This window comes from Diabrotica undecimpunctata, chromosome 9 (assembly GCF_040954645.1).
Source record: "Diabrotica undecimpunctata isolate CICGRU chromosome 9, icDiaUnde3, whole genome shotgun sequence".
NCBI lineage: Eukaryota > Metazoa > Arthropoda > Insecta > Coleoptera > Chrysomelidae > Diabrotica > Diabrotica undecimpunctata.
Window position 1 is genome coordinate 123,717,594 of NC_092811.1, and position 26,716 is coordinate 123,744,309.

General features: G+C 32.9%; 1 protein-coding gene across 1 annotated transcript; it reads left to right on the forward strand.

Annotated features, from left to right (window-relative positions):
• The first annotated feature begins 811 nt into the window (after positions 1 to 811).
• On the forward strand, positions 812 to 25,159 carry Art7 (arginine methyltransferase 7). The gene is made up of 5 exons (XM_072545169.1): positions 812 to 1,132; positions 1,308 to 1,697; positions 9,573 to 10,603; positions 15,481 to 15,629; positions 24,809 to 25,159. The coding sequence occupies exons 1-5, from the start codon at positions 856 to 858 to the stop codon at positions 25,038 to 25,040; spliced, it is 2,079 nt and encodes a 692-aa protein (XP_072401270.1). The 5' UTR covers positions 812 to 855; the 3' UTR covers positions 25,041 to 25,159.
• The last annotated feature ends 1,557 nt before the right edge of the window (positions 25,160 to 26,716 follow it).

The window sequence follows — 26,716 nt, forward strand, 5'->3', positions numbered from 1 at the left end:
TTTTACAACAGCGATTCATTACTCAGTTTTTGAAGTTATATGCGTATATTAAACATATGCGTAAGTAAGTTATGTATATTGTCATTTTTAAATACTTATGACTATTGCATTTTAATTTGTATTGTATTATTATATTGAATTATGTTGCAGTGTATTGTATTGTATTGTTATATTAATAACAAAATAAACAATGAATTTTACTGCAGAGTATGTGTAAAAAAATTTTATGAAAATATAGATTTTCATCAAAATATTATTATATTTTGATGAAATCCTCCTATTACAAGTCAAATGTTGTTTATATACAGCAAACGATGCACCATATATCTATATACCTAATTCTGTTTTTCCTTCTGCTCTCTCTTACCTATAGCATTACATATGTAATGATTGTGCAGATTGACTCCCATAAAAATTTGTAACGGTGAACGCGTGTATAGAAGTATAACTTCTACCAGCAGTCCCACTGGACTGCCACACCCGTTTTTTCGGTAATTGTTAAGTATAACTTTTTAAATATCTTATTGCTTTTGATTGCATATGTTTCATTTGTTTGGGTTTGGTTGTAAATTTCAACACTGCCAAACAACAATATATTATTATATTATCGTTCTGTCAAACTCATTTGAAGCTATCTTCACTGGGACCAAATGTGAAAAACGTCCGAAAATAAATATTTATGCCAAGTAAATATTTATATAAAGCTACCATCAGCAGCTTTGTTTAGAATTTTATAATTTTTGGAATAATATTATGAGACTCATGAGTTTTCTTTACTAACATTTGGCAACACTGACACAACTCTTACCCACATACCCACATGTCATATTCGGCATGTAAATATAACCTAGCTTTATGATCTCTAGACAATTATTTTATATTCACAGAAACATTTTTAAAAACTGGTCCAAGATGAGTACATTTGCACAAAAATTAAATCCGATTACAGGAACTATTGACTGGGTGGTTCAGGATGCCAACTATGACTATCACCAAGAAATTGCGAGAGCAGCCTTTGCAGATATGTTACATGATACTGAAAGAAACCAAAAGTATGAACAAGCATTGAAAATAGCAATTGATAAAGTACATTCGAATGGTAAAAAAGCTAATGTTCTAGATATTGGAACAGGTGAATAAATATATTACTTATTTTGATTTACAAGGTACATACTGCAAATGAGGCCTTAGTTTACAAATCATAATCGTCCTAATAATTTTTTTTATCATTTTCCTTATTCACAAATTACACAAACAATTAGACTGACATATACCTACTATTATTAATGAAAAATTTAATGTTATAGGTACAGGTCTGCTAAGTATGATGGCAGTTAGAAATGGAGCTGATTCAGTAACAGCTTGTGAGGCGTTCAAACCCATGGGCGAATGTGCAAAACAAGTTATTGCCCAAAATGGTTATGCTGACAGAATAAAAGTTATCCCCAAAATATCTTTTGATGTAACTGTAGGTGAAAAAGAAGACATGGAAAAAAGGTGCAATATCTTAGTAACTGAAGTATTTGATACTGAACTGATAGGTGAAGGAGCTCTGAGTATATTTTTACATGCAGTTGAGAATTTGTGTGAGCCTGACTCTATTATTATACCGCAGTCAGCTAATTTATATGTCCAGGTAGTGGAGTCACCTGTAGCTCAAAATTGGAATAGGATTAAGGATGTATTTAATGATGAGGGTGAGTTATAAACTGATAATATTATAAATACACATTTTTTATAGTTTTTCTATAGTTTTAAAGTAACTGTAAAAGACAATAGTCGTATAAAAAGGTCAGCTTTAAAGCAGTTTAATGCTGTTTTTTTCTCTGGTTTACCATAGTTAATTAACAAGAGCAGGCAATCAGGCAAAAATAAAATGTATTACAGGCATTACATTAAAACTATTAAAAGAAACTTTAAATCAAATTTGCAGGAAAAGCAGTATACTGAATATTGACATTTTGAGCAAATAAGACAGTTTCTAGATACTTTTTCATTATTCGTTAACTTTTTTACCTAGTAAGTGGAGCTAAAAGATCTGTTTAAATTATTTACAGGATAAATAATATTTTTTAATTGTACTGGACCTATTCTAAAATTATTAGTCTAACAGTATCTGTCAATACTTCTGGCCAATATGCTGGATCTTTAAATTGCTCTCCACTTACATCAATATCTGCGGTTTTGGTTTGCATATTATTTGATGAGGGAGTATTCTTTGTATCCTGGTCCAGTGTAATGTTTTCGGCGGTCGATTTCTTTTGGTCCTGTTCTTCTGCATCATTTTCACTTAATTTAAAAGGTTGAACATCTAGGGTTTGGCTTGTTGAAGGTTGAGGTTGAGTACTCGTTGTGGATACAAAAAACTTTTTTAGCGACCCAGCTAATCGCTTGTGGTCTTCCTCTTTTTCTATCCTTCTTTTTCAATATTGTGAACCAGAAAGTCTCTTTCTACCATCAGCCATCTAAATCAGTAAATAACAGTTTATAATTTGAGCAAAGTAAAGACCAGAATTTTTTTATGCTCTAAAAATTGAATCAATAAAAACTGCAAAATACTATTTTAACTTTATATAATATATGTAAGTAATAAAAAGCTATTTGGAATAAACTTACCGTTCACAATACAGTGATAACAATAATAATATAATGTATAACAGGATTAACTTTAAAAAAAATCATACTAATTGGCAACTTCATTAAATTGTCATTAAATTCACAAATCTTTCGGTTAAACTTACTCGCATGAAAGAAAACACAGAATACATGTATAGTGCTATAGATCTTATATCTCCAACATTGAGGAATCTATTCACTCAGACTCAAAACAATTTTGGAACCACATAAGGTAAATGCACCAGTACTTGACACTGTACCAGTAGTTGACATTTTCCATTTTAAGCATAAATAATAAGCTTTTCTAATTATTTTTAATGTAATTATTATCATCATAGTTAACTAGTGTTATCTATACATCTTCTCTTGTAACTGTAGAATTATTTAACCTTGAAACAGAAAATTCCCACCAAATATTTGTCAGAGTGTTGTGTGAACTTCAAGTGACAACAAGTTTTCTAAACAAAAGTATTAAGAAGGTAAGTTTAAAAAAAATTATATTTATTGATTAAATTATGAATGACTGTAGTTTTAGATATATCACTATATTATATGAATATTAAGGTAACACCTTGCTAATGTTTTAAGTTTGTTTTAGTCTTAAAACAAAAATTAGGCTTGGTGTCAATTACTAACACACAAATACACAAAAATACTAGTAGTTGACATAGGTGTCAACTACTAACCATTTATACTGAGACTGTAAAAACTTAATATTTTATTGTGATTTTTATTGTATATAATGTGTACACTTATATTTTAAATATCACGTAAATGTATCCACTCTATCTAGTAGTTGACACTATGTCAACTATTGAAACACTTTGGATGTCAACTACTAAAACAAAAATTTAAATTTTCAGTTAAAAATATGCCTCCTATAAAAGGACAAATGTTCAGATATACAGAAGAAGCTATGGAGAAAGCTATTGAGGATGTACTACGTGGAAAGCCAGTTTCAGCAACAGCAAAGAAGTATGGTATACCCAGAGTGACTTTGTTATACAAGTCAAAAGGCAAAACTCCACGCAAGAGAAAAATGGGCTCAGAACCATATCTAAAGGAAGATCAGGAGAAGATTTTAGTGAAGTGGGTTATTGATGTATCCAGAGCCGGTTTTTCTATACAACAACAGCAGCTTATGATCAGTGTTCAGGAACTAAAAGTTTTAATATTATTTCAAAGAAATTTTTTTTAGTTTTCTTCTTGTTTCAGGTGCTTATGAAGGAACTGAGTAAACAGAATCTCTTTAAATATAACAAGCCAGGACGAACCTGGTTTACTGGATTCTTAAAAAAAATCCCCAAATAAGTAACAGAGTTGCTCAAAATCTAACATCCACAAGGTCAGCGGTAACAAAAGAAGCCATTCAAAAATGGTTCAGTGAAGTGTATAATTATTTTAGAGAGAACAACTATGAGGAGGTTCTTAATGACCCAAATCTAGTATTTAATGCAAATTAAACTGCATTTTTCCTTAACCCCAAAGGAAACAAAGTATTGGCAAGAAAGGGTGACAAAACTGTTTACCAACAAATTAATCCCGATGAGAAAGAATGCCTAACAGTACTTATAACAGGTAATTCTGCTGGTAAACTAGCACCACCAATGGTCATATTTAAATATAAGGGGATTCCATAAGAACTGGCACTTAGTGTTCCTGAAGAATGGGGCATTGATAGATCAGAAAGTGGATGGATGACAGGAGCTACCTTTTACGAGTTCATTACAAATATTTTTGGTGAGTGGTTGACACTAAGCAAAATCTCTCGCCCTGTAATTATATTCTTTGATGGGCATTCATCCCATTTACCATTACACACTAGTAGATTTTGCGCTGAACATTATATTGGTAGTCCTTCATCCAAATGCAACATATTTACTTCAGCCAATGGATGTTGCTGGATTTCGTTCTTTGAAAGGGGGTTGGAAAGATGCAGTACACCAGTGGCGGATTGAGAATCAGGCTTCCCCAGTTTTAAGGAAAATTCACTTCTGTCCTCTTTTGAAAAAAGTTCTAGAAGAAAGGTTAGTACCATCAATATTAAAAAATGGTTTCTGAAAATGTGGCTTAGTTCCCTGGGGTTTTGGTGCAATTATGGTTCACAATGAGATAATAGAAATTTCAAAGAAAATGCAGGAATTACAGGAAATGAAACAAAGGAAAAACTTTATAGAGAAACATATTGATAAAGAAAAACTAGCTCTTTTCAAAACAAGCCTATAATGGAACAATGACAATGAAGATTTATCTCTCTTTCACTTTTACAAAAACACTTGCATAAAATACAGTCTTTTAGAAGAAGACGATGCCACGAAGATTGAAGATGCCACTTATGTTGAGGACATACCAAATGTTGAAGACAGCCCTAATGTTGAAGACATTTACGTAGAGAAGAAACCTAATAAGCCAGCCGAAAAACAGTATGAAATAGATGAGTTATAAGAGTGGAAAAAGTTCCTTCTGTGGCTAGGTCAAAAGAATGGCAAACTTATCACGAAAATAAAGAAAATAAGAAGATCAAGCTTCTTGAAGAAAAACAGAAAAGAGCAGAAGATAGACTTGTATGTGTAATACAACCTCAGATACTCATTTCAGGAGAAAGAATAAAGTATCAGTTTCCAGATTCAGTGGATGTAGATGGCTAAATTTCTGAATTTAAATATTTTATTATACTATAATTACATAACATTAAAGTTCTCTTATAATTACATATTCTTAGAAAAGTTATTAAAACATGTAAGTGTCAATTACTAAACCTTGGATGTGTCACCTACTAATTTTTTTTCATTTTGTTGTGTCAACTACTGGCACTTTTGCAACAATTTTTGTAATTTTTATAAAAATTATTTAGAAAGCACAATTGTCCAAAAATTTATTTGTTAAATATTCAGGAAGGATTAGATTACCTGAATATACATATATTTTTTAGTTAAGTTCAACAACATCGGTTTGAGGCTAAATAATGGTTTTTTCTTCTTATAATGTCAACTACTAGTACATTTACCTTAAACTCTTTGAATAAAAGCCACGGAATTCCAAATGTCATGCATTTTAATGACTTGTTAGCTGAATCTAGTGAGGAAATAGAAAACTTGTTCATAAGCCATTTCTCTAGTGTCTATCGCTCAAAGTTAATTTAAGTAACTTAAATTTTAAAGTAAAAAATTCTGTTGACATTCCATTTATCCAATTTTCACTTTCTGAAGACTTAGGAGTCTATAAATGGTCTAAAGGATAAACTGAGTTATTGCCCTGATCATATTCCTACATATTTCTTAAAAAGATGTGTCTACAGTCTATCCAAACCTTTCCATGTATTATTTAATTTATCTTTGAGACTACACACCTTCCCTAGTAAGTGGGGTGACAGTTATATAACTCCTGTATTTAAAAACAGTGACTGAGACAATATAAAAAATTATAGGCCTGTTGTTATGTTATCTGCCATGCCTAAACTTTTTGAACTAATTCTAAACAAATATCTTACTTGGCATTGTAGGAATCTCTTGATAAATGAGCAACATGGATTTAGACAGGGTAAATCTACATCTACAAATCTTGTTTTGTATCATGATTACATTATTAGGGCTTTCGAGGATGGGTACCAAGTGGACTCAACCTATACTGATTTCTCGAAGACCTTTGACACAGTAATCCATTCTTTACTCATCTTTAAATTAAGATGTATTGGCTTTCCTGAGTGGTTTCTTTCATGGTTAAGTAGTTATTTTGATGAAAGAATTCAGTTTGTTTTTATAAAGGGTTCACTTTCAATTCCTATCTTTGTCAGTTCAGGGGTCCCACAAGGTTTACATGTGGGTTCTCTTCTCTTTAATTTGTTTTTTAATGATATTTCTGAGGTAATAAAGGTTTGTCAGTTTTTGCTATTTGCTGATGACCTTAAGTTATATTTTAAAGTTTCAAATCTATCTGATTGTCTAAGGATCCAGGAAGACCTTACTTCCCTGTATAATTGGTCTCCTTTCAATGGTCTCCAGTTAAATAAAGATAAGTGTTTTGTTATATCCTTTAGCAAATCTAAAAATGTGTTTGACTATCACATTAATACAAGCCTTCTATCAAGAGTGACTGAAATAAAAGATTTGGGAGTGTTATTTGAGAGTTCCTTGTCATTTATCCTCCACATCAACAATTTGTCAAATAAAGTTTACTGAAATCTAGATTTTATCACAAGAAACTCTCGAGATCTTTCAGTACCCACATATAGAATTTTATATCTTACTTTCGTCCGTAGCATCCTGTCTTATGCTTCTATAGTATGGTCACCATACTATTTTAACCATATTCACACTCTTGAAAAAATTCAAAATAAGTTTCTCCAGATTTGTGCTTATAGATTAAGCTTAACTAACATGTCTTCGGTAGACCTATCGTCAAGGCTAAATATCAGTTCCTTAGAAGACTACAGAACTAAATGTGATCTTGTTTTTCTCCATAAACTACTTGATCATACCACTGACTGTTCTGATTTATTAAGTCTTATCAACTTTAGATGTAACAGTAGAATTCTTAGACATGCCTTTGTTTTCTATAAAACACTATCACACTAACTATGGCGAATTCTCTCCTATTAACAGGATTCAGATCCTGGGAAATGACTGTAGCCAATCTCATGATCTGGTGGATATAAAATCTGTAAGGTTTAAGCACTGTTTGACTGAGTATGTTAGGAATCAAAGATGAGTGACATTTAACTTGGAGTATTCATTTCATTTCATTTTATTAAGATCATTTCATTTTATTTTATTAAGATCATTTCATTTTATTAAGATCTTCAGGAAATTAATTTAAGTTACTTAATTTAATAATTTGTTTAACAATAATTATTTAATCATTATTTAATACTTAGTTTTAGTATGTACTTGTGTAAAAAAGTATATACATACTTAGTAGTTGTGAAAAAGGTATTAATATTCTTAAATGTGTTACTAATCGAAGATGGGGTGCTGACCCCAAAGTTGCATTGATGTTTTACAGAGCCTACGTGCGATCTATTGTAGACTATGGTTGCATTCTGTATGGTGCCGCCAGTAACACACACTTATTAACTGTAGACCGCATTCAGTTTAAATGTCTAAGAATATGCTTGGGCACCATGAAGTCTACTCCTTGCCCTGTACTACTTGCTGAAAGTAATGAAATACCTCTTCAAAATCGTCGAGAAATTATGGCAATTAAACATATCCTGAAGCTAAGATTAAATAATAATAATCTACTTAGTCAACTGTATGAGTTATCTATTGAAAACCTCTCAAATAAATACTGGCGCATAAAAAATTCTCCTCCACTTGCTGATGCTTTCTTAGAAACTAATGAGTATCCTAATATCTATGGCAAAGAAAAAAGATTACCAATATATAAAGCTAATTTTCAGGTAACATTAAATAAACCAAAAGTCATTATACCAAAGTACACAGAATTCCCACAAATAAACTTTGCCTTACTTAGATCCATATTGAGTGACTATAATGATCACGTAATAATGTATACAGATGGTTCCAAAAAAGAGGATGGTGCCACAGGTTGCGCAGTTTACATTCCACATAAAAGCGAATCTTTGAAAATTAAACTTCCATCACATTGTTCAATATATACTGCTGAAGCGATAGCTATCGAAAAAGCATTAGATTGGCTAGATTCACACAATTTAAATAAAGCAGTAATATTATCAGATTCATTATCGGTCATTAAAGGATTAAACTCAGATATGACTCAACATAAAAGAAATAATATTCTTTGTGCTATTAAAAATAAAATATATAATGCGACCCATGTTGGACTCTATATTCCCATATTTACATTGGAGGACTTACAACAACATTATTATAACAAAATTTTTATAAATTGGAAAGAAAAATGGAAAAACATAGCAATGAATTCAAATAATCAATATTATACTATCCACCCTACCCTACCACAAGATGTTGACTATATTTTCAAATATGCAATGCCAAAGAAGTTGACAGCCACAATTACTCGACTGAAAACTAATCACGGTGCATTCCCAGCTCACTTGGCTAAGTTAAATATTATCCCTTCTGGGGTATGCTCATGCGATAATATATCACAATGTGACATCAACCATATTCTTTTTAAGTGCGATAAACATAGGTATGAAACAGATCAGCTGTATTCAAAACTATCAGAACTTAAAATTCAGACTCCCATAAACATCACCCATTTACTCTCCTTAGATAGTAGAGAAGTATACGAACTAATATGTAACTTTTTATTTAAAGTTGGTTACATTATTTAAAAACTAATATCTTACATTACAATTCTGTGGCTAAAGGACTAGTTTCCAAGCCAACTCACCAAACACACACACACACACACACATACTTGTATTATGGTTAGCATATTTTATTTTTGTTAAATTTTGTAAAATGGGGACATCCCGTAAATAAATAAATAAAATAAAAATAAATTACGGCCCGAAATATTAATTCCCTGATAGTTTCGGGAAATCCCGAAAATATCGGGGAATTCTCTATATAGCATCGGTCAGCGCCGGTCAGTTAAGCACAATTTTGGTACTATTGTTTTTATTATACTAATGTATATTGTACACCACAGGGAAAGGCCGCGTTATCTTCTTAATAGCAACAATTTGGCCAGTTATTATTTTTGCACTTTGCTTGCTTTGCGTTTTGATTTTATTTTTTTAATAGGTATTTATATTTTTATATTTTTGGGTAAATTTTGCCGCTCCCAAGCGAGCGCCGCCCTTGTACCCCGGCACGGCTCGGCTCTGACTGTGTGATAAATAGAAATATAGAGAAAATAATGTTACAAAGATAGAGAGCAGCACATAGAGCTGAACCTAGTATGTAAATGCAAAATAATGCAAACAATTTTAATTTTTTCTTGCCAATGGCCTATTATATGATTTCATATACTGACTTCTTATTTTAATATGTTCAATATTTTAGGAAAACTTCTTGTTAAAGTACCAGAAGCCATCAAAAAATGTGCAGGTTCCTCAGCAGTACATGACATTCAGCTAAGCCAATTTCCTCGGACTTCATTCAACACCATAATATCTCCCACTCCTATCTGCACATTTAACTGGTCATCTTCAATACCTTTTAAGAGACTCCACTCTGTTGAAACAAGAATAGAACGAGATGGAAAGGCCCAAGTGGTTTTTATGTGGTGGGATCTTCAAATGGACTGTGAGGAGAGGATTTTATTAAGTTGTGCACCTGTCTGGGCACATCCTGAGGCTAAGATGAAGCCTGCCGAAGAGATACCTTGGAGAGATCATTGGATGCAAGGCGTATATTACTTGCCACAAGAAATAGATGTGAAGAAAGACGAAAAGTACATAGTGCACTGTGGTGTTGATGAATATTCTTTGTGTTTTAACATGGAAAGTGTTAAGAGTAGTGTTATTACAAGTACGCTAGAGCCTCCTATTTGTAATTGTGGATTACATATTAGCTTTTCAAGAACTAGGATAGGACAAATGAATGATTCTAGGAGGATAAAAAAATATTTAGCACTTTTTGAAGAACATTTAGACAAGGATAGTTCCATTCTAGTTTTAGGAGATAGTTTTTACTCTGCCCTGGCTGCTGCTAAGTTAGGAGTGAAAAAAATGTACTTTTTAGAGTTAAATAAAATATCCAGAGGTATATTATTAGATTATATCAATGCAAATGACGTTGAAAATGTAAAAATAGTAGAATCATTAGACGAATTGAAAGCAACAGATATAAGTGATGTAAATGTAGTACTAGCAGAACCGTATTTCACTAGCAGCATTCTACCATGGGATAATCTAAGAGTTTTGTATTTATTTAGGGAGATAAGAGATCAGTTATCCCGTGACATTATTATATTTCCAAAAAGGGCCGTGATCAAAGCAGTTCCAGTACATTTTAAGGACTTGTATAAGATTCGAAGTCCTTTGGATACTTGTGAAGGATTTACAATGGATGCATTTGATAAATTAATTGAGGTTTGTATATTTTTTATATTTATCCATAATGCCGTAAATTTTGTAGCTCACTGAATTAAAAAACAAAACAGTAAACTTTGTGTTTCCAAGTAATAAACTACTCTGTATCAATAAAAGTTACAAAAAGCTCTTTTGAATTTAAAAAAAAATCAGAATTGACGAGGTCATTACTATCATCATCATCAGTGGTGCTACAGCTCTAGTTGAGCCTTGACCTCCCCAGTCTATTTCGCCAGTCGTTTCTGTTCATCGCCAACCGTTGCCAATTTGCCGCGCCGATTTTCCTTACGTCCTCGTCCACACCATCCCTCCATCTCAGTCGTGGTCTGCCTCTACTCCTATTTCCCACTGGGACCGATAATAGAGTTCGTCTGGGTGGGTAATTTTCATTTGCTCTTGACACATGTCCAGTCCATCTAAGCCTACCTATTTTTATGAAGGATATTACATCTCTACCATTTACTATTTTTTTATACTTCTCGTATAATTCGAAATTATATCGCCTTCTCCAAATACCATTCTCACAGAATGCGCCCATTATTCTTCTTAGTATCTTCCTTTCGAAGACGAGCAGAAGATTTGCGTCTGTTTTGGAGATGATCCATGTTTCTGACCCATATGTCAGCACTGGTAGGATGAGTGTTCTATATATTATTAGTTTGGTTTTCTGGCTTACATTTCTGATTTTTAGCTGCTTGCTTAGTCCAAAATAACATTTGTTTGCTAGCAGTACCCTCCGTTTTACTTCTTCAGATGTGTCATTATCGTTTGTTATGAGAGAACCCAAATATGTAAACTTATTTACTACCTCAAAATTATATTGGTCTATACTGAAGTTTTCTTCGGCGTTTCTAGCTCTATCTCTCTTATTTGGAATAGATGCTAACATTTTGGTTTTTTCCTCGTTTATTTTAAGGCCCATATTTTGTGCGGCTGTCAAGAAGGTGGAAGTCATCTCTTTAAGTCCTCGTGTAGTACGTGCGATCAAATCCAGATCGTCAGCGTAAGCCATAATCTGCGTTGATTTATTAAAGATTGTTCCCCTATTGTGTAACTCGGCATCTCTTATAGTCTTTTCTAACGCTATATTAAAGAGAAGGCACGCCAGCGCGTCTCCCTGCCGTAACCCTGCATATGTTTCAAACGCTTGTGACATATCGCCTTGTATTTGCACTCTGCAGATCACTTTACTCATAGTTGTTTTTACGAGCCTTATTAATTTATGGGGAATGTTAAGTTCATTCATGGCTTCGTATAATTTACCTCTTAGGACGCTATCATACGCTGACTTAAAGTCCACAAAGAGATGGAACGTGTCAATATTAAATTCATTGGTTTTTTCTAAGATTTGACGTAGCACAAAAATCTGGTCAGTTGTTGACCTACCTGGCCTAAAACCGCTTTGATACTCACCAAGGATTTCTTCCACGTACGTACTTAAACGGCTGTACAGGGTGTTGGAGAATATTTTGTACATTGTATTCAGAAGAGTTATACCCCTATAATTTTTACATTCCAACAAATCTCCCTTTTTGTGCAGTGGACATATGATTCCAGTGCACCATTCCTCTGGCATTTGTTCTTCTTCCCAGACTTTGACTATTATGTTGTGAATTTGGTGCATAATGCTGTTACCTTGCTGAGGTCATTACTAAACTTGTTAAAAAACAGTGGTGCCAAATGTGATCCCTGAGATACACCAGATAATGTATGAATATCAGATGAAATATTATTTTACTTGATCATTTATACTACCAGTACCAACTCTAACGATTTCTTAATGGGCGAAAGTATATTTATAGGTCTAAATTCATCCGCCTTAATAGTATCATTAACTTTTGGTATTGGAATAACTGTACTGATTTTTAATAAATCTGAAATTTTGGATGATCTAAGAGAGATATTTATAAAATTTAAGATAATGTGCCGATAAGTTACAAAAAACTTTTAAACTTTTGGATTTTAGTATTTCATTATTGTTACTCCTAATATCTAACGACCACTCAGTGATAGTAACCACAATTCATGAGTACTGGGATACAAATTTTGATTATCATAACTTCATAATTCTTCGGAGTCGATAGTTTTAACAATTTGCCGAATACTAGAGACGAAATACTCACCAAACTGACTCACCATTTCAACTTTGTCACTCAGAATGCATAACTGATTCTGAACCTTAAATTCAATGCGATAAGGGAATTTTTGACAATTATTGTTAATTAGTGTTTTTAGCTTTTCCAAGTCTAGAGATATTTTTATACCTATCGATTTTATAAAAATAATATTGTTCTTTTTTTGCTTTTAACATATTAACTATAACATTTCTTGCTCTTTTAAAATTCTTGAATTTGGCATTTCTATCACTTATGTTAGCAGTTTTAAACTCTTTGTATAATTTATACATAATTTTAATTTTACCATTAACTTCATTATCAAACCATGTATCTGAAATAATTTTTGATGTTGCACCTTATCAAATGCTTTTTCAAAGTCTATAAAGCATGCGTAGACTTCGCAATTTACGTCACGAGCTCTTTGTATCAATACTTGTATCGAAAATAGGGCCTCTCGCGTTCCCAGTCCGCTTCTAAACCCAAACTGAACACTGCTAATGTTTTCTTCAAGTTTTCTATATATGCGAGAGTGAATAACAGAAAGAAGGATTTTGAGTGCATGGCTCATTAAGCTTATAATTCTGTAATCAGAGCATCTGGTGACATTCGCCTTTTTGGGGAGAGGAATGAAGGTGGAAACTAGCCAATCTGTAGGAAATTCTGCAGTTTCATAGATTTTGTTCAGCAGACTCGTTAGGAGTTTGAGTTGGTTGTTTTCAAATAGTTTCAATATTTCAGCTTTTATGTTATCAGGTCCAGGTGCTTTGTTGGTTTTTAGTCTTTTTATTGCATATGTTACTTCACTGAGCGTTATTTCTGGTCCTGAACATCCAGAAACGCTGACTTCTGTCTCTTGCTCTTCCTTGAATAATTCTTCCATGTATTGCCTCTATCTCTCAAGTATTCTCTCATTTTCGTAGAGCAGATTGTTGTGCTCGTCTAGTATTAAGTTATGACTTTGTGATTCGTTTCCTCCCGTTAAGTTTTTGATCTTTTTATCTAGGTTAAAAGTGTCATGCTTCTTTTCTAGCTTTGAGATAAATTTATGTATTTTTGGACTATTGTAGGCATATTATTAATGAATTTGATTTTTGACCTTTTTAGAATTATCACCTTTCTTAACTGTATCATCTTACCGTAATTTGATTTTCTTGAAATACTCTTGCTTGATCTAGGAAAATTCTGACATCCGGCACTCTAATTAATATTTTATTTTTCACAACAGTTTTAGCATCTTTAGCTTTATTTAATACTACTTTAATATGTCTCGTTCTGTTAGCAAATTTTCCCAATATAAATAGTTTTATATTATTTTTGTTAATATTATAATCAGTCAAAATATTGAGTACCGCCTGTTTGTCCTCTGGATTATGTTCCGAGTGATTAGTTTTAACTGATTCATTAACATTAAATATAATTGTATTGGAAGCCCTATTTTGGCTCTCCAGCATTTCTGAAATAATATCCTTCATACCTGGGGCAACAGATGCAACATTTTCCTTGTGTAGAATTTTATTTATACTTTCCTTAAGCTCACTTACTTCTTTTAACAGAGCTGGTACCTTCTGAAATCCCACTTTACACTATTCACAGAAAAACTTCAGTTTACGTTTTGTTTTCAACTGCATCCATTTAACTTAAGATGCTGTTAGATTATCACATTCAATGCAAAGAACTGTTCTGCATCCATCACAAGAAAAAACTTGGTTTAAGTCAAATTGGTTAACACACTCGGCACATTTATTCATTTTATTTATTAAATATAGAACAAATATAGAAAACTTCCTGAACTATAATCACAATCTCGGAACCACTTAGCCTTATTAGCACATTAAGTTTTTATTGTCACTATTTAATTTTATTCATCAACTTTTTGTAGTAAAGAAAGGATTCAACATCAAAGTTATTCAATCAAACAGCAAGCTACACTAAAAATTTTCTAGGATCTTACTTATACACAATTCCAATTTTAACTTGCCAAAAATTGGGAAATTTTTGGCCGGTTTAAACCATAAAACAACATTTATGGAGCACATCAATTCACAATACAATTATGATACACTTTTGTGACTATTACTAACTCAAAGCTTGCTGGAAACCCTGTATATTGTTCACATTCCCCTGGTATTGAGATAGTAAACACACATGTTTGATTTCAAGGAGTCATTTTTAGTTATATCAAGCTCTGATCTCCTCGACCCTGGCGAAAATTTTCAGACTGTCATCTATAGCTAATTTAAAACTTTCTTAAAATGATGCCTTTAGGCCAAACATCCGGTCTCGAAAAATCTTCCTCGTCACCTGGATACGCTTATTTTGAAAGAGATATTTTCTCCTTTCCCTGGTAAGGTTCAACCTTAAAATCTCTAATATTTTGACATTGCTTCTTAACATGTTGCTCGATAAAGGTGGGTGTAATACTTATTTTTACGCGACCGATAAAAATAAGCTTTATGAACAGAACTAGCAAAAATTTTTATCTCCTTGGAAATTTGTTTTACCCAAACCGAAGTTTTGGTCATTTGTCCGGGTCTTTCTTCTCTGAATCAGGGTAAATTCTTGGTTATTATCAGCAGAATCTTTGTTTCCAAGTTTGCTTTGTTTACGTTTTCTTCTTTTCCTCGACGTTGGCTCTTGCTCTGGATATTTGTGAAACACTACTGCCTATCAGACCAATAATTGAAAGACCTAACTTAACTGTATCCAATTTTTAATAACCTAACCTTACTTTATCCAGTTCTATATATTCTGTATTTTCAGCGGTCGAGTAAGGTAGATGATATTGTGGAAGCTCAACCTCTTTGGGAGTATCCTGGGGTAGCGCTAAGTGAAGTACAAGAACTTTTATCAATTAGTCTTATTGATACCACCGAGAAAGCTGAATACGATGGATCATTTAATATCAAAAGGTAAGTTAGTATTGATATTTGAAAAATTATAAAATATAGGGAGGGTAGTACACAATGAGACAAAAAACACATTTTTATGTCTGACATTGACATTTTTGAATTTGTCTACAAACTGAGTTAACCAGGCATCAATATGATTATTTCCTCAATATAATCTGAAATAAATATTCCCTCATGAGTGAAGAAACAAAATCTATGATTATTTTGCTAATCATCTACATCTGTCTCATTGTGTACGATTGGTGGTACACAATGAGTCAAGTGGTGGTACACAATGAGTCAAGTGGTATTATTTCAATAATTTGTTAAATTAAATACATAGAGTGTAGTTTTTATTATTAAAAATAGCAATTTTACATTTACAACAGAAAAACTGAAACGAAAGGAAATTTTAACGGATCTTAATATTGTCAAACTTTACATCAAATTTGAAATAAGATGCAAGGCGCTTGTTTTTTTGATCTACATTTTTTGGTTTTGGTAGAATTGATACAATGTCTGACCTTGTTACTGCAGCAATGTCTTCAACTAAAGGAAAAATAAAGCAGCCTTGAAGCTTACCACTTTTTCTTAAAAATGACACTTTAAATTCATTATCGTCTAATGTCTTGAGAACTTTAGCAACATAAAATATATTGTTTTCAAATTTCACTAATACAAAATTATCAATGGAAATTTCTGTACTAGCATCAATGTCATAATCGTCTTCCAACTGTAAATTTTCACATTCATCGCCAGAAGAATCATCGTAATTTATTAGTTCTTCACCCTCCTCGGATGAAGTGCTATCACTTCGTTTATTTTTTTTCTGCTTTGGTACCTTATTTAAATTGACCCTAATTCGTTTATTATTCTGAGGAGTCATTTTCTTGGTTGTTGCTTGTAGTTTTAACTGATCCAAGTCAGGTGTGTTAGTTAAAATTGCAGTCTTTTTAGTTTTCCTTGCCTTTCCACCTTTTATCTTTTCTGCTTTTGGAAATCCTTTAAACTCATGAGGGGAGATGAAAGAACTTGAATTCGCAGATGATACTATTGACTTAGAGCTTTGAGACATTATCGGTGTTTCAGGTGTCCTTGTTGGGGATACTTCTTGATTTTCAGGTGTCTTCGATGAGGATAATATAACTTGATTGGAAAACACACTAAACATTTCTGTCGACTCTGGTTGTGGATTTGGCTGTTCAGTTTTATTTGGTCTAACAGTCACAGAACTGCCAATGAAGTCAGCTTCAGAAAAAATGTCTCTATTAAGGGGAAAAATTCCCGTTTTATTAAAACCTGACAGAATATTAGTAGGTGTTAATGCTTTCATATGTACCTCTCCTACACATTGTGCTATCTGGTATATTGAAATAGGTTTACCAGGATGGTTCAGAAACCATGAATCTATAGCAGCATTGTAATACGCTTTAAAGGGAGAGAAAATTGAAACATCAAGGGGTTGCAGTTTGTTACTACAATGTGGAGGCAGAGTCAGTATGATTACACCATTATCCTTTGCCAGTTGAACAACTTGATATGTTACGTGACTCTCATGTTTGTCGTAGAGCAGTATGGAAGGGTTTTCAATTGAATTATTGCTAAACTTAATGAAATGTTTCATAACGTCAACAAACAGCTCGTTATTCATCCATCCACTTGGATTTGCCAAACCCAGTGTGCCAGGTGGAGCTCCTTGTGTCATATGCTCCTATAATATTTCCTTGGAAAAACCATAACAGGAGGCAGAAACGTACCATTCGCACATACAATTACACATGTAGTAATAAGAATACCCCTTTCACCGCTAGTACAACTATTCAGCTGTTTTATACCTTTCTCCGTCACGACTTTCTTAGGTTTCTACACTGTTGTTGTACTAGTCTCAACAAGGTTATATATCCTGATATTAGACACAGCTGATGGATATGTAGAATAAACGGCATGTAAATTGTCGAAGAACTTGTTGACATTTTTTTTTTTTTTTTTTTTTTTTTTTATTATAATTAATAAATTAACAATCAGAATAAAACAATGTATTCTATAAGTTAATGTGATGAGTTTAGGTCCTGTCCCTTGGTTCTGGCGTGATGTGGTCCCCTCCAGTGAGAGAATCACGGGTCCATGTTACTGGTCTGTTGGCCAACGTCGCTTTAGTCTTCTGATAACTCGATGTTGAGGTATTGCGGAAATTAATGGATTGGAGTGTGTGTTCACTTTTTGAATGTATTGTAATTTCTTTTGCTGGTATACTTCTTTCACTGTTGAGATATTGAGATCCTCATAGATTCTTTGGTTGGTTACGTACCAGGGTGCATCAACAATTGCTCTTAAGATTTTTGATTGGCATCTTTCCATAATAGCAATATTAGATTTACTACTACAGCCCCATAGCTCTATGCCATATGTCCATATTGGTTTGATAACTGTTTTATAAATTAGAATTTTATTATTTATTGACAGCTTGGATTTTTTTCCAATTAACCAATTGATTTCTTTTTGTCTTAGTTGTATTTGTTTTCTTTTTTTGGTGATGTGTTCTTTCCAACACAGGGTTTGGTCCAGGTGTAGCCCTAGGTATTTGGTTGTTTTAGTCCTGGGTATTTCCTCATTGTTGATATATATTGGTGGTGGTGTTTCTCGTCGTAAAGTAAAAGTTTAAAAAGTTGTTAAAAGTTGTTGACATTGTGTGGATTAAATGATGTTAATCTTGATAAACTGCAACCCTCTGGTTGACGTATACTGAGGTTCCTACGCCTATTTAAAAATGAACGGAACCATTGGAGTCCAGCTATTTTACCTTTGATCCAATTCGTTGGAACAAGAATATTGTTTTTAATTGCCATGTCATATGCTACCTTTCGTGCTTAAATGGTTGTTAATCCGTAGGTCATTTTGCTACAAGTTTTGATATAGTCACACAGAGAAATTTCCTGTTCCTCTGTAAATACACGTCGTACAGCATAATTGGGTGCCATTCGATCATCATCTGGATTAGTACGTTTTTTTGCGACATATCTTTGTAATGTCTGAAATTTTACTCCGTGTTCAACGGCAGCAATTCGTTAGGTCAGAATGACAGGGTTCCAACTAACAAAATCGCATATTTGGAGTTATTAGTGTGAAAAGGTTCCAACTGGTCTTCCCTATCTTTTGATCTGACAACAGCGCTGGCTAATAACGCAATTCTGACTTATTACAATGCCAAGGTTCCATCTGTGAACATAAATAAAACAAAACTAGAATGACATGGTTTCAGGTGACACATGAAACCTTGTCACTCAACCAATAATTAAGATTTGCATGTATCGTTTGACAAAGTTCCAACTGCAACTACACTGCAACAGCTGTTTATGTTCACTGTCTGGTATTGAGGTTATGTTTGTATTGTTGTTTATAACAATGACGGAACTAAATGAGTTGGGACGACTTATTACTGAGGTAATAAGTGAGGATGCAGAATTAGAGCACTCTGGTGATTCTTACTCCCCATCATCAGAAAGTTTAAGCGACGAAAATGAAGAAATTACTGACAGGTAAGCTAACCTATATTTTTTATTGTTGAAACCTTTACTTCGTGGAATCTAGTCATTTTTATAAAATCAAACTACAAATAACGTTAAAAATTCCATAATTTATTATTTAAATTCACATGTTTCAAAACATTAATGTAAATTTAATTAAAATTAAAAATTTAATGTTTCAAAACATTAAAGTTCTATCGCTTTAGTTTAGTTTTTTTAAGTAGCCTACTTTTCAAAAGTTCTATTGCACATAATCAATTTTTAAACTTCCATTTGGAGAGTAAATAGACTTATGGTATTTCAAATGATTCATTTGAGGTTTTTAAACTAGTATATAGTCATAGTCATACTATTTTAGCAGCTAATTCTAGTTGTATTTTGTAGGCGACCCAGAAATAAAGCCATGAAGCGTGTCTCTGCAGATATTTCAACAACTGCAAATAAATCAAAACCAGCGTTGATGCCCATTGATCTCCCATCAACTACAACCGCTGGCGCTCACCAAACTACTTCAAATGATGAGATCCATTTGCCTATAAATCCGGTTGGGGAAGAAGTTATTATTGATCAGATAACAAACACTAAACCTCCTCCTGTTAAGAGAAGAAAAAGGGATGTTTCTTCTTGGAAAAGCCAGAATCGTTTCAGCCATCAAAAAGGGGAATCTTATGTGAGTCGTAGATGAGTTGTAGTGCCCGCTAAAGAAGTTAAAAGTTTGAAGGACTGTTTAAATGACTGTAAATTTAAATGTGGGGTATCTATTAGTGAAAATGAAAGACAAGCTTTGTTTAAGGCGTTTCATGGCATGGATCAAAATGGAAAACATCAATATATCTTGGGTACAACCACAAAACATCAGACAAAAAGACCTAAAGATAGGAACAGAGAATCATACAAAAAATTCACTTTTACGTACTTCTTTAATGTTGGTAACTAAAAGGTACAAGTCTGCAAAAAATTTTACTTAGGAACCCTAAGCATCTCACAAAAACCTGTCTATACGGTTCATAAGAACAAAGATGAGGTCACTAATACACCCAAGCCTGATGGTAGGGGCAAAAGTGTCCAAAGTTCAAGACGCCTCAATGAAGAAATAAAAGAAACTGTGAGAAATCACATAAAATCTTTTCCCAATGTTGAGTCTCATTACTGTAGGGCCACAACACAAAGAAAGTATCTGGATTCAAACCTCAATTTAGCTAAAATGTACAAACTATACACAGAAAAGTGTAGGGAGGAAAATTTTGTGCCTGTTAAGCTAAGACTGAGGTCAATGGAGTACGCAATGGCAATGATTTGGCTAGTGCTGTGTACAAAATTTTGAATCAAGTGGCACTTGAGCATGAAATTACTGAACTAATCTTGTAGAGTGACTCATGTGTTCCACAAAATAGGAACTCGTTTATGTCTTGCGCAATTTTGAATTTCATGCACAATAACCCCACTATAAAGAAGATAACTATGAAGTACTCTGTGCCAGGTCATTCTTGCATACAAGAAGTGGACAATGCTCATAGTCTTATTGAAAAGGGCATGTCTCAGAACGAGTTCTACTCTCCTCTTGGATTAATACGCATCTTAAAAGGTTTGAACCGTCAGCACCCAATCCGAGTACTTCAGATGAGAGACAGCGATTTTCTTGACTTTGGTTCATCCTCTAAAGTATTAAACTTTCAGTTGGTTCCATTCTTCCAAGTTTCAGTTTTAGAATTCACACAATCCCTGCATTCGGTCTCATTCAAAACCTCTTTTTTGGAAAAGAAGACAGTGACCGTAATCTTGAGGTTTGCTGTATCGGCGTCCAAGAAAGGAAGAGTGATACAAAAAAGCAAGCAAAGAGAAGCTGAAGCAAACACACCAATCTGGAAATTGATAAAACCCAAACACCTAGTGAACTCCAAGGCAACACTCTCAGCGGAAAAAATAAAGGACATTAAGTTAATGTTAAAGTTTATGCCCTTGCAAGACAAAGCGTTCTACACCACATTAAAACTGTGAAAATGTTGACGTAGGTCAAAAACACTTACTGTACCTTTCTTTAAAATAAAGTCACAATAATCTAAATTTATACCAGTGTAATTATTTCAGAACCCTACTAACTATGCCTATGGATCAGACTAAATAAATCATTAACTTTGGTATCAGAAGGTTCCACCTACCACATAGAACCTTGTCACACATAAAATGTCAAGTTTAAAAAGTGACAAGGTTCCAACTGTAAACAAAAAAAATTGTAAATTTCTTACCAAAGAGCATTTTTTTCTTTTTTACCAGCCAAAATCTTTTTATGTATATAACTAAGAAGTGTGTACACAAAAATCAAATAATATATCAAAAACACTTGTGTGGTGTCAAGGTTAAACTTTGGGTACTGTTTTCTCAAAACTAGGTTGTGGTTAGTTGGAACCCTGTCATTCTAGCCTAACGAATTCTTAATGATTTTCCGTCCAAAACATCTTGTACGACACTTGTCATATCATCGGAGCTGAATGTCGCTCGACTGCTTGGTTTTTCTTTGCGCACCATGTCTGTAACAAACATAATAAACTTTCATTCTACTTTTACAACATATCATTATAGCATAAACACTTGGTACAAATTTTAGTAGTACACAATGGGACAGTCTCATTGTGTACTATCACCCGGTGTCTCATTGTGTACCAAGTAGCATTGTTGTAAACAAATGCAAATAATCATATTTAATTTTTAGTTTTGAGGCATGACTATTTGAGGTTAGACTAACTTAACTGTGGTATTTCACGCATACACTTGCAAATTGATACAAATCAACAATTAGTTCTAATAATAAGTCAGCAAAACTATATAAAAAGTAACTTACCTTAATTAAACAGTTTATCACTGTAACTTTTACGAGGTCACGAATGAAATGGTGGTATTTTGACTGGCGCTGTAAAATGACATTTCTGAGATAATGTTGGTTGCAGAATTGAAACTTGGTGGTAAATTTAAAAAAAAAATTAGAATGTCTCATTGTGTACTACACTCCCCTACATGACCTAACTTCTGTACACATTGGTCTGTAAACATGTCTTTAAAACACATAAATCTTTTTTGTTACTTTTATAGCATATTTATACAGTTGCTCTTTTTGTCAGGACTGTAATAAAACTCATAAACAAGATCATTAAATTTTAATTCTTATTTTCCTGTGTAAGTAAAGTACCACAATTGTAGCGAGTGACTCATGTTTTAATGTTTTTTTATAGGCCAGTAAAATTGGACGTTTACCCTTTAGAAAAAAATATTTTTGTTGTTAGAATACCGACAAAAGGAGCACGTTTAATTATTATTTCATAAACAAATTAATGGACTATTGCAGAATCTGTTTGATCCCTTAAAAATTGACAAAAACCTTCTTCTTTTGACTGTTCAAAGAATATGCGTTCAGGTAGAAGAGATCTCATTTTATATGAAATCCATTTCAATAATTTGACTGGTCTATTTTTAAACTATTCAAATGTTTTGGAAAAGATTTGGGTTCTAGGGACAATGTAACATTGTTAGCTTGTATGTTTCAACTTGAAGTTATATGCAATGTTTATATCTTTCTCTAACGGTAGATAATGTCCGAGATCTACAATGTCGCAGATTAAGGCGATATAACTGGCAACAACGCCATTGTTCGGAAAGTTCTTTTATTGTATGTTGTCTGTAAGTCAGTTTCATAACAGATTATACCAGTTACTATACAGATTTAGATATCTCATCAATATCCTTAACTTGTCTTACGTAAAGATAGTATACCTACTATTCTTTGATAGAGTCACGTCTTAGATATGCCATTTTAGCATAGGGCGGAACATATGCTTCTCATTTGAATAAACTTGAAATACTACAAAGGAGGTTTTTGAAAATAATGCTAAAAAAATTTCGCTTATATTCATCAGAACTTCTTTATCAGCAAGCAGGTATTTTTAATATTAGATAGTTATATTTGTTAAACATAATTTTGCTTATATACAAAAATAAACATGTATTAAAATCAATAGATCATACTTACAGTACTAGAAGAAAAGTTAATGACTATGTCCAAATTACTACTGCTTATAAATCAATTGGAAAACACAATTTCACATACGTTGTTCCTAGAATATTTAACTATTTATCCGAGATCTATAAAACCTACATGAGAAAAATCAATTCATTCAACATGATTAAATCCATTTTTATAAAATTTCTTAAGATTTGTAATAATATTTTATATTATCAACCTGATGAAATATTTGAATAGTGTCTGCTTCTTTTTCCTATGCCGTCCCCATTACCGGAGGTTGGCGACCACATTTCTAAAAGTTTCTCTGTCTTTTATATAATAATTCGTCTACAGTCATGTTTGTCCAGTATCGAATATTTCTCAGCCATGACTTCCTCTTTCTACCTATTCCCTTTTTGCCATCGACTCTACCCTGCATGATGACCTGCAGAAGACTATATTTATCATTCCTGAGTATGTGTCAAAGGTATGCAATCTTGCGTACTTTTATTGTTCTCAACAATTTTTTGTCTCGACCCATCCTTCTCAGCACTTCCTCATTGGTGACCGTGGCAGTCCATGGAATTCTCAACATTCTCCGGTATATCCAAAGTTCAAAGGCGTCAAGCTTCTTAACTATTTGCGCTTTTAAAGTCCATGTTTCTACCCCGTACAATAGTTGGGACTAGACGTAACATTCAACAAACCTCAGTCTCAGCGCAGTCTTTAGATTTTTGCCACTTTAAGAACGCTGCCCTTGCCATTTCTATTCGTACCCTGATCTCTTGGTCTGGATCTAATTTTGTGTTGATGTAAGCTCCCAGGTATTTATATTTTGTCACTCTCTCTATTTGCTGTCCACCAAGGGTTAGTTGTTCATTATTTATTGGACTCCTTGATACTATCATAAATTTGGTCTTATCTGTGTTGATGTCAAGTCCCATTTGAATGCATGCACTATTTATTGCATCTAGTAAAGTTTGTAGTTCTTCTATACTCTCAGCCATAATTACCGTGTCATCTGCAAATCTCATGGTGTTTACGATTTCTCCACCAATTCTTATTTCTTCTTTTCTTTCCCATAAGGTTTTTCTGAATATGACCTGTGAGTACACGTTGAAAAGCGTCGGAGACAAGACGCATCCTTGCCTGACCCCTCTCTCAATCTTGAATAGTGTAAATGAGTGTAATCCCTGAGCACAACCTCTGGTTCATCAGCATTTTTTCTTTGTTTATTTGCTAACAAATATTTGTAACATTTTTTATATTGTATAATGGGAAGTAAATAAACATTATTATTACTATTATTATATCTTCTCTTGAATTGTCCCACATGTGCATTAAAATCACCTCCTATTATGACCCCCTCCTCTGATGAATATCACTCAGTATGTCTTTCGATTGATCATATTAAGCTGTTCTTTTATTTATTTCTATAGATTTATTTTTCTAGCTTTCTTGGAATCAGATGTAAATAGTTCCAAGTTTATCATTTTCTCCCACATAATTTTCAAAGTTGAGCAAGTCCGTCATTAGTTTTTTTTATATTTTTTGCACTAATCTTCAGCCATATTGTTCAAAAATAAACAACCAATTTTGATTTAAATAAGAAATATTAAATTGCTAATTTATTTTGTTTTTTTTTATCAACATTATAATAAAATATTATTTTTCGATTCCAGTGACCTGGTGTGTAATGGTATTGCGCTATGGATTGACTGGTACCTCACTGACTCGACGAAGAGTAGCATCACGACAGGACCAATTTCTCCTGTGGTTATCGGAGAAAAAATCGATTGGGATATGCATACTCGTCAGGGCGTTAGTTTATTCCCGGGAAAACTTGTAACCCAAATAGATTATTCCTTCAGTATAAACTTTAAAGAAGGAAATATTATCTTTAAGTGCAATTAAAACAAACAAAAACGTATTTCATATGTGTTAAAATGAATGATCATCCATGATTTGGAATTTTTAGTTGGAATCTGCTTCCAGTGCAATTCAAATAAAGAAAAATATTTTTTATGAACAAATCTTTTTATTTTTTCTTTGTTTTTTCTTTTTCCCTTCTTATCCTTTTCTATTTGAAGACATAGACGGAACTTCATAAAGAATGATTGTTATTAGAATATAATAGAATTTATTTGGTCAGTATACAAAAACAGTTTTGTTTTTGACAATTCAAAGGAATAGTGAAACTTTTTACATACATACATATAAAATTTTTGCGAATTTAAACATTACAAACAGATATTTAATATTAACCACTAAAGAAACGATAAACACACTAAATGTAAAAAGCGTGTAAAAACTGTACTTAGGTATTCCGTTTTTGAATAGAAACAATGTTTCAAAAAGTGTGATTTGATTTTAAGCCCAAACGATAAGTGGAGGCTTTTGACTTCATCTGGCCAAACATTATACAAACCAACATCAGTCGAATTTTTTATGCTCTTTGTCAACCTCAAACGTTTTGCTCTAAAAATCTCTAGATCTTGTATCGTGGTCATGGAAGTTGAAGTTTATGTTAAACTTACCTTTGTTGCATGAATTTCAATCAGGGTCTCATATATAGAGTGAAGGTGGTGTCATAATACCTAAATCCAGAAATAAAGATTTACAGTGTCCTCTATACTCTGCTCTTGCAAGTATCCTCACTTTTTTTTGTAGTTTAAAAATTCGATCTGTGTGACAAGAACTACCCCAAACAGTTCATACTGTAGATGACTATGGAATAGTGTAAAGTAGCACATTCTAAGGGTACTTTTATGAATCATATAAACTAAGTTGCGTATTAAAAATATGCTTGTACCAAATCTAGAACTCAAGTAATCTGTATGAGCACTCCAATCCAAAATGTCATCTATAAAGGTTAACAAGTTTAACACTATTTCTTGAGATATACTTCCAATCGGAACTAAAAATCAAATTCTAATTTTTCTCTTTATTTAGCTTCAGCCCATTATGTAAAAATAAGTTTTTTGCTTGCTGGGTATCGCTATCTATTTTAATTTTTAAATTATGTTGATTAATATCAATATTAATGAGAGTTGTATCATCTGCGAAGCAAACACATTTTATAGGAAAAGTATAGTGAAATAAATCGTTCAGATAAATAAGAAACAAAGTGGGTCCTAATATCGAACCTTGAGGAACCCCATATTCGACAGTGTTAAACTCAGAATAACTGTTATTAAGAAAAATTGCCTGTTTTCTATTTGTTAAATATGATCTAAATAGATTAAGAGTGTTTGCCCTAATACCGTATTTATGCATTTTTTCCAACAGTAATTCATGCGAAACACAGTCAAAAGCTTTGGAAAAGTCGCACAATGTCAAAGACACAAAATGACCTTCCTCCAAGCCATCAATTATATCTCTCACAATTTTCTGTATAGCTATAGTGTATTTTTATGTATGAGAGAGTAATAAAACAATAAATTATGTATGCAAATCCCTAAACTGTTGATACGGGTGACTCAATGAAAAACAGATATTTGTCAACAAGTTTACAGAAGTATATAGGAAAACAATTTTAAATTGAGTATGATCACCAGGTATAAAGGTTGGAGCAGAATAGAATACAATAG

Excerpts from the sequence above, each read along its gene's own strand:
- Art7 (XM_072545169.1), top strand. The coding sequence starts at position 856 with ATGATCTCTAGACAATTATTTTATATTCACAGAAACATTTTTAAAAAC. Across the intron at positions 1,133-1,307 it reads TGTTCTAGATATTGGAACAG|GTACAGGTCTGCTAAGTATG; the intron begins GTGAATAAATAT and ends TTAATGTTATAG. Across the intron at positions 10,604-15,480 it reads CATTTGATAAATTAATTGAG|CGGTCGAGTAAGGTAGATGA; the intron begins GTTTGTATATTT and ends CTGTATTTTCAG.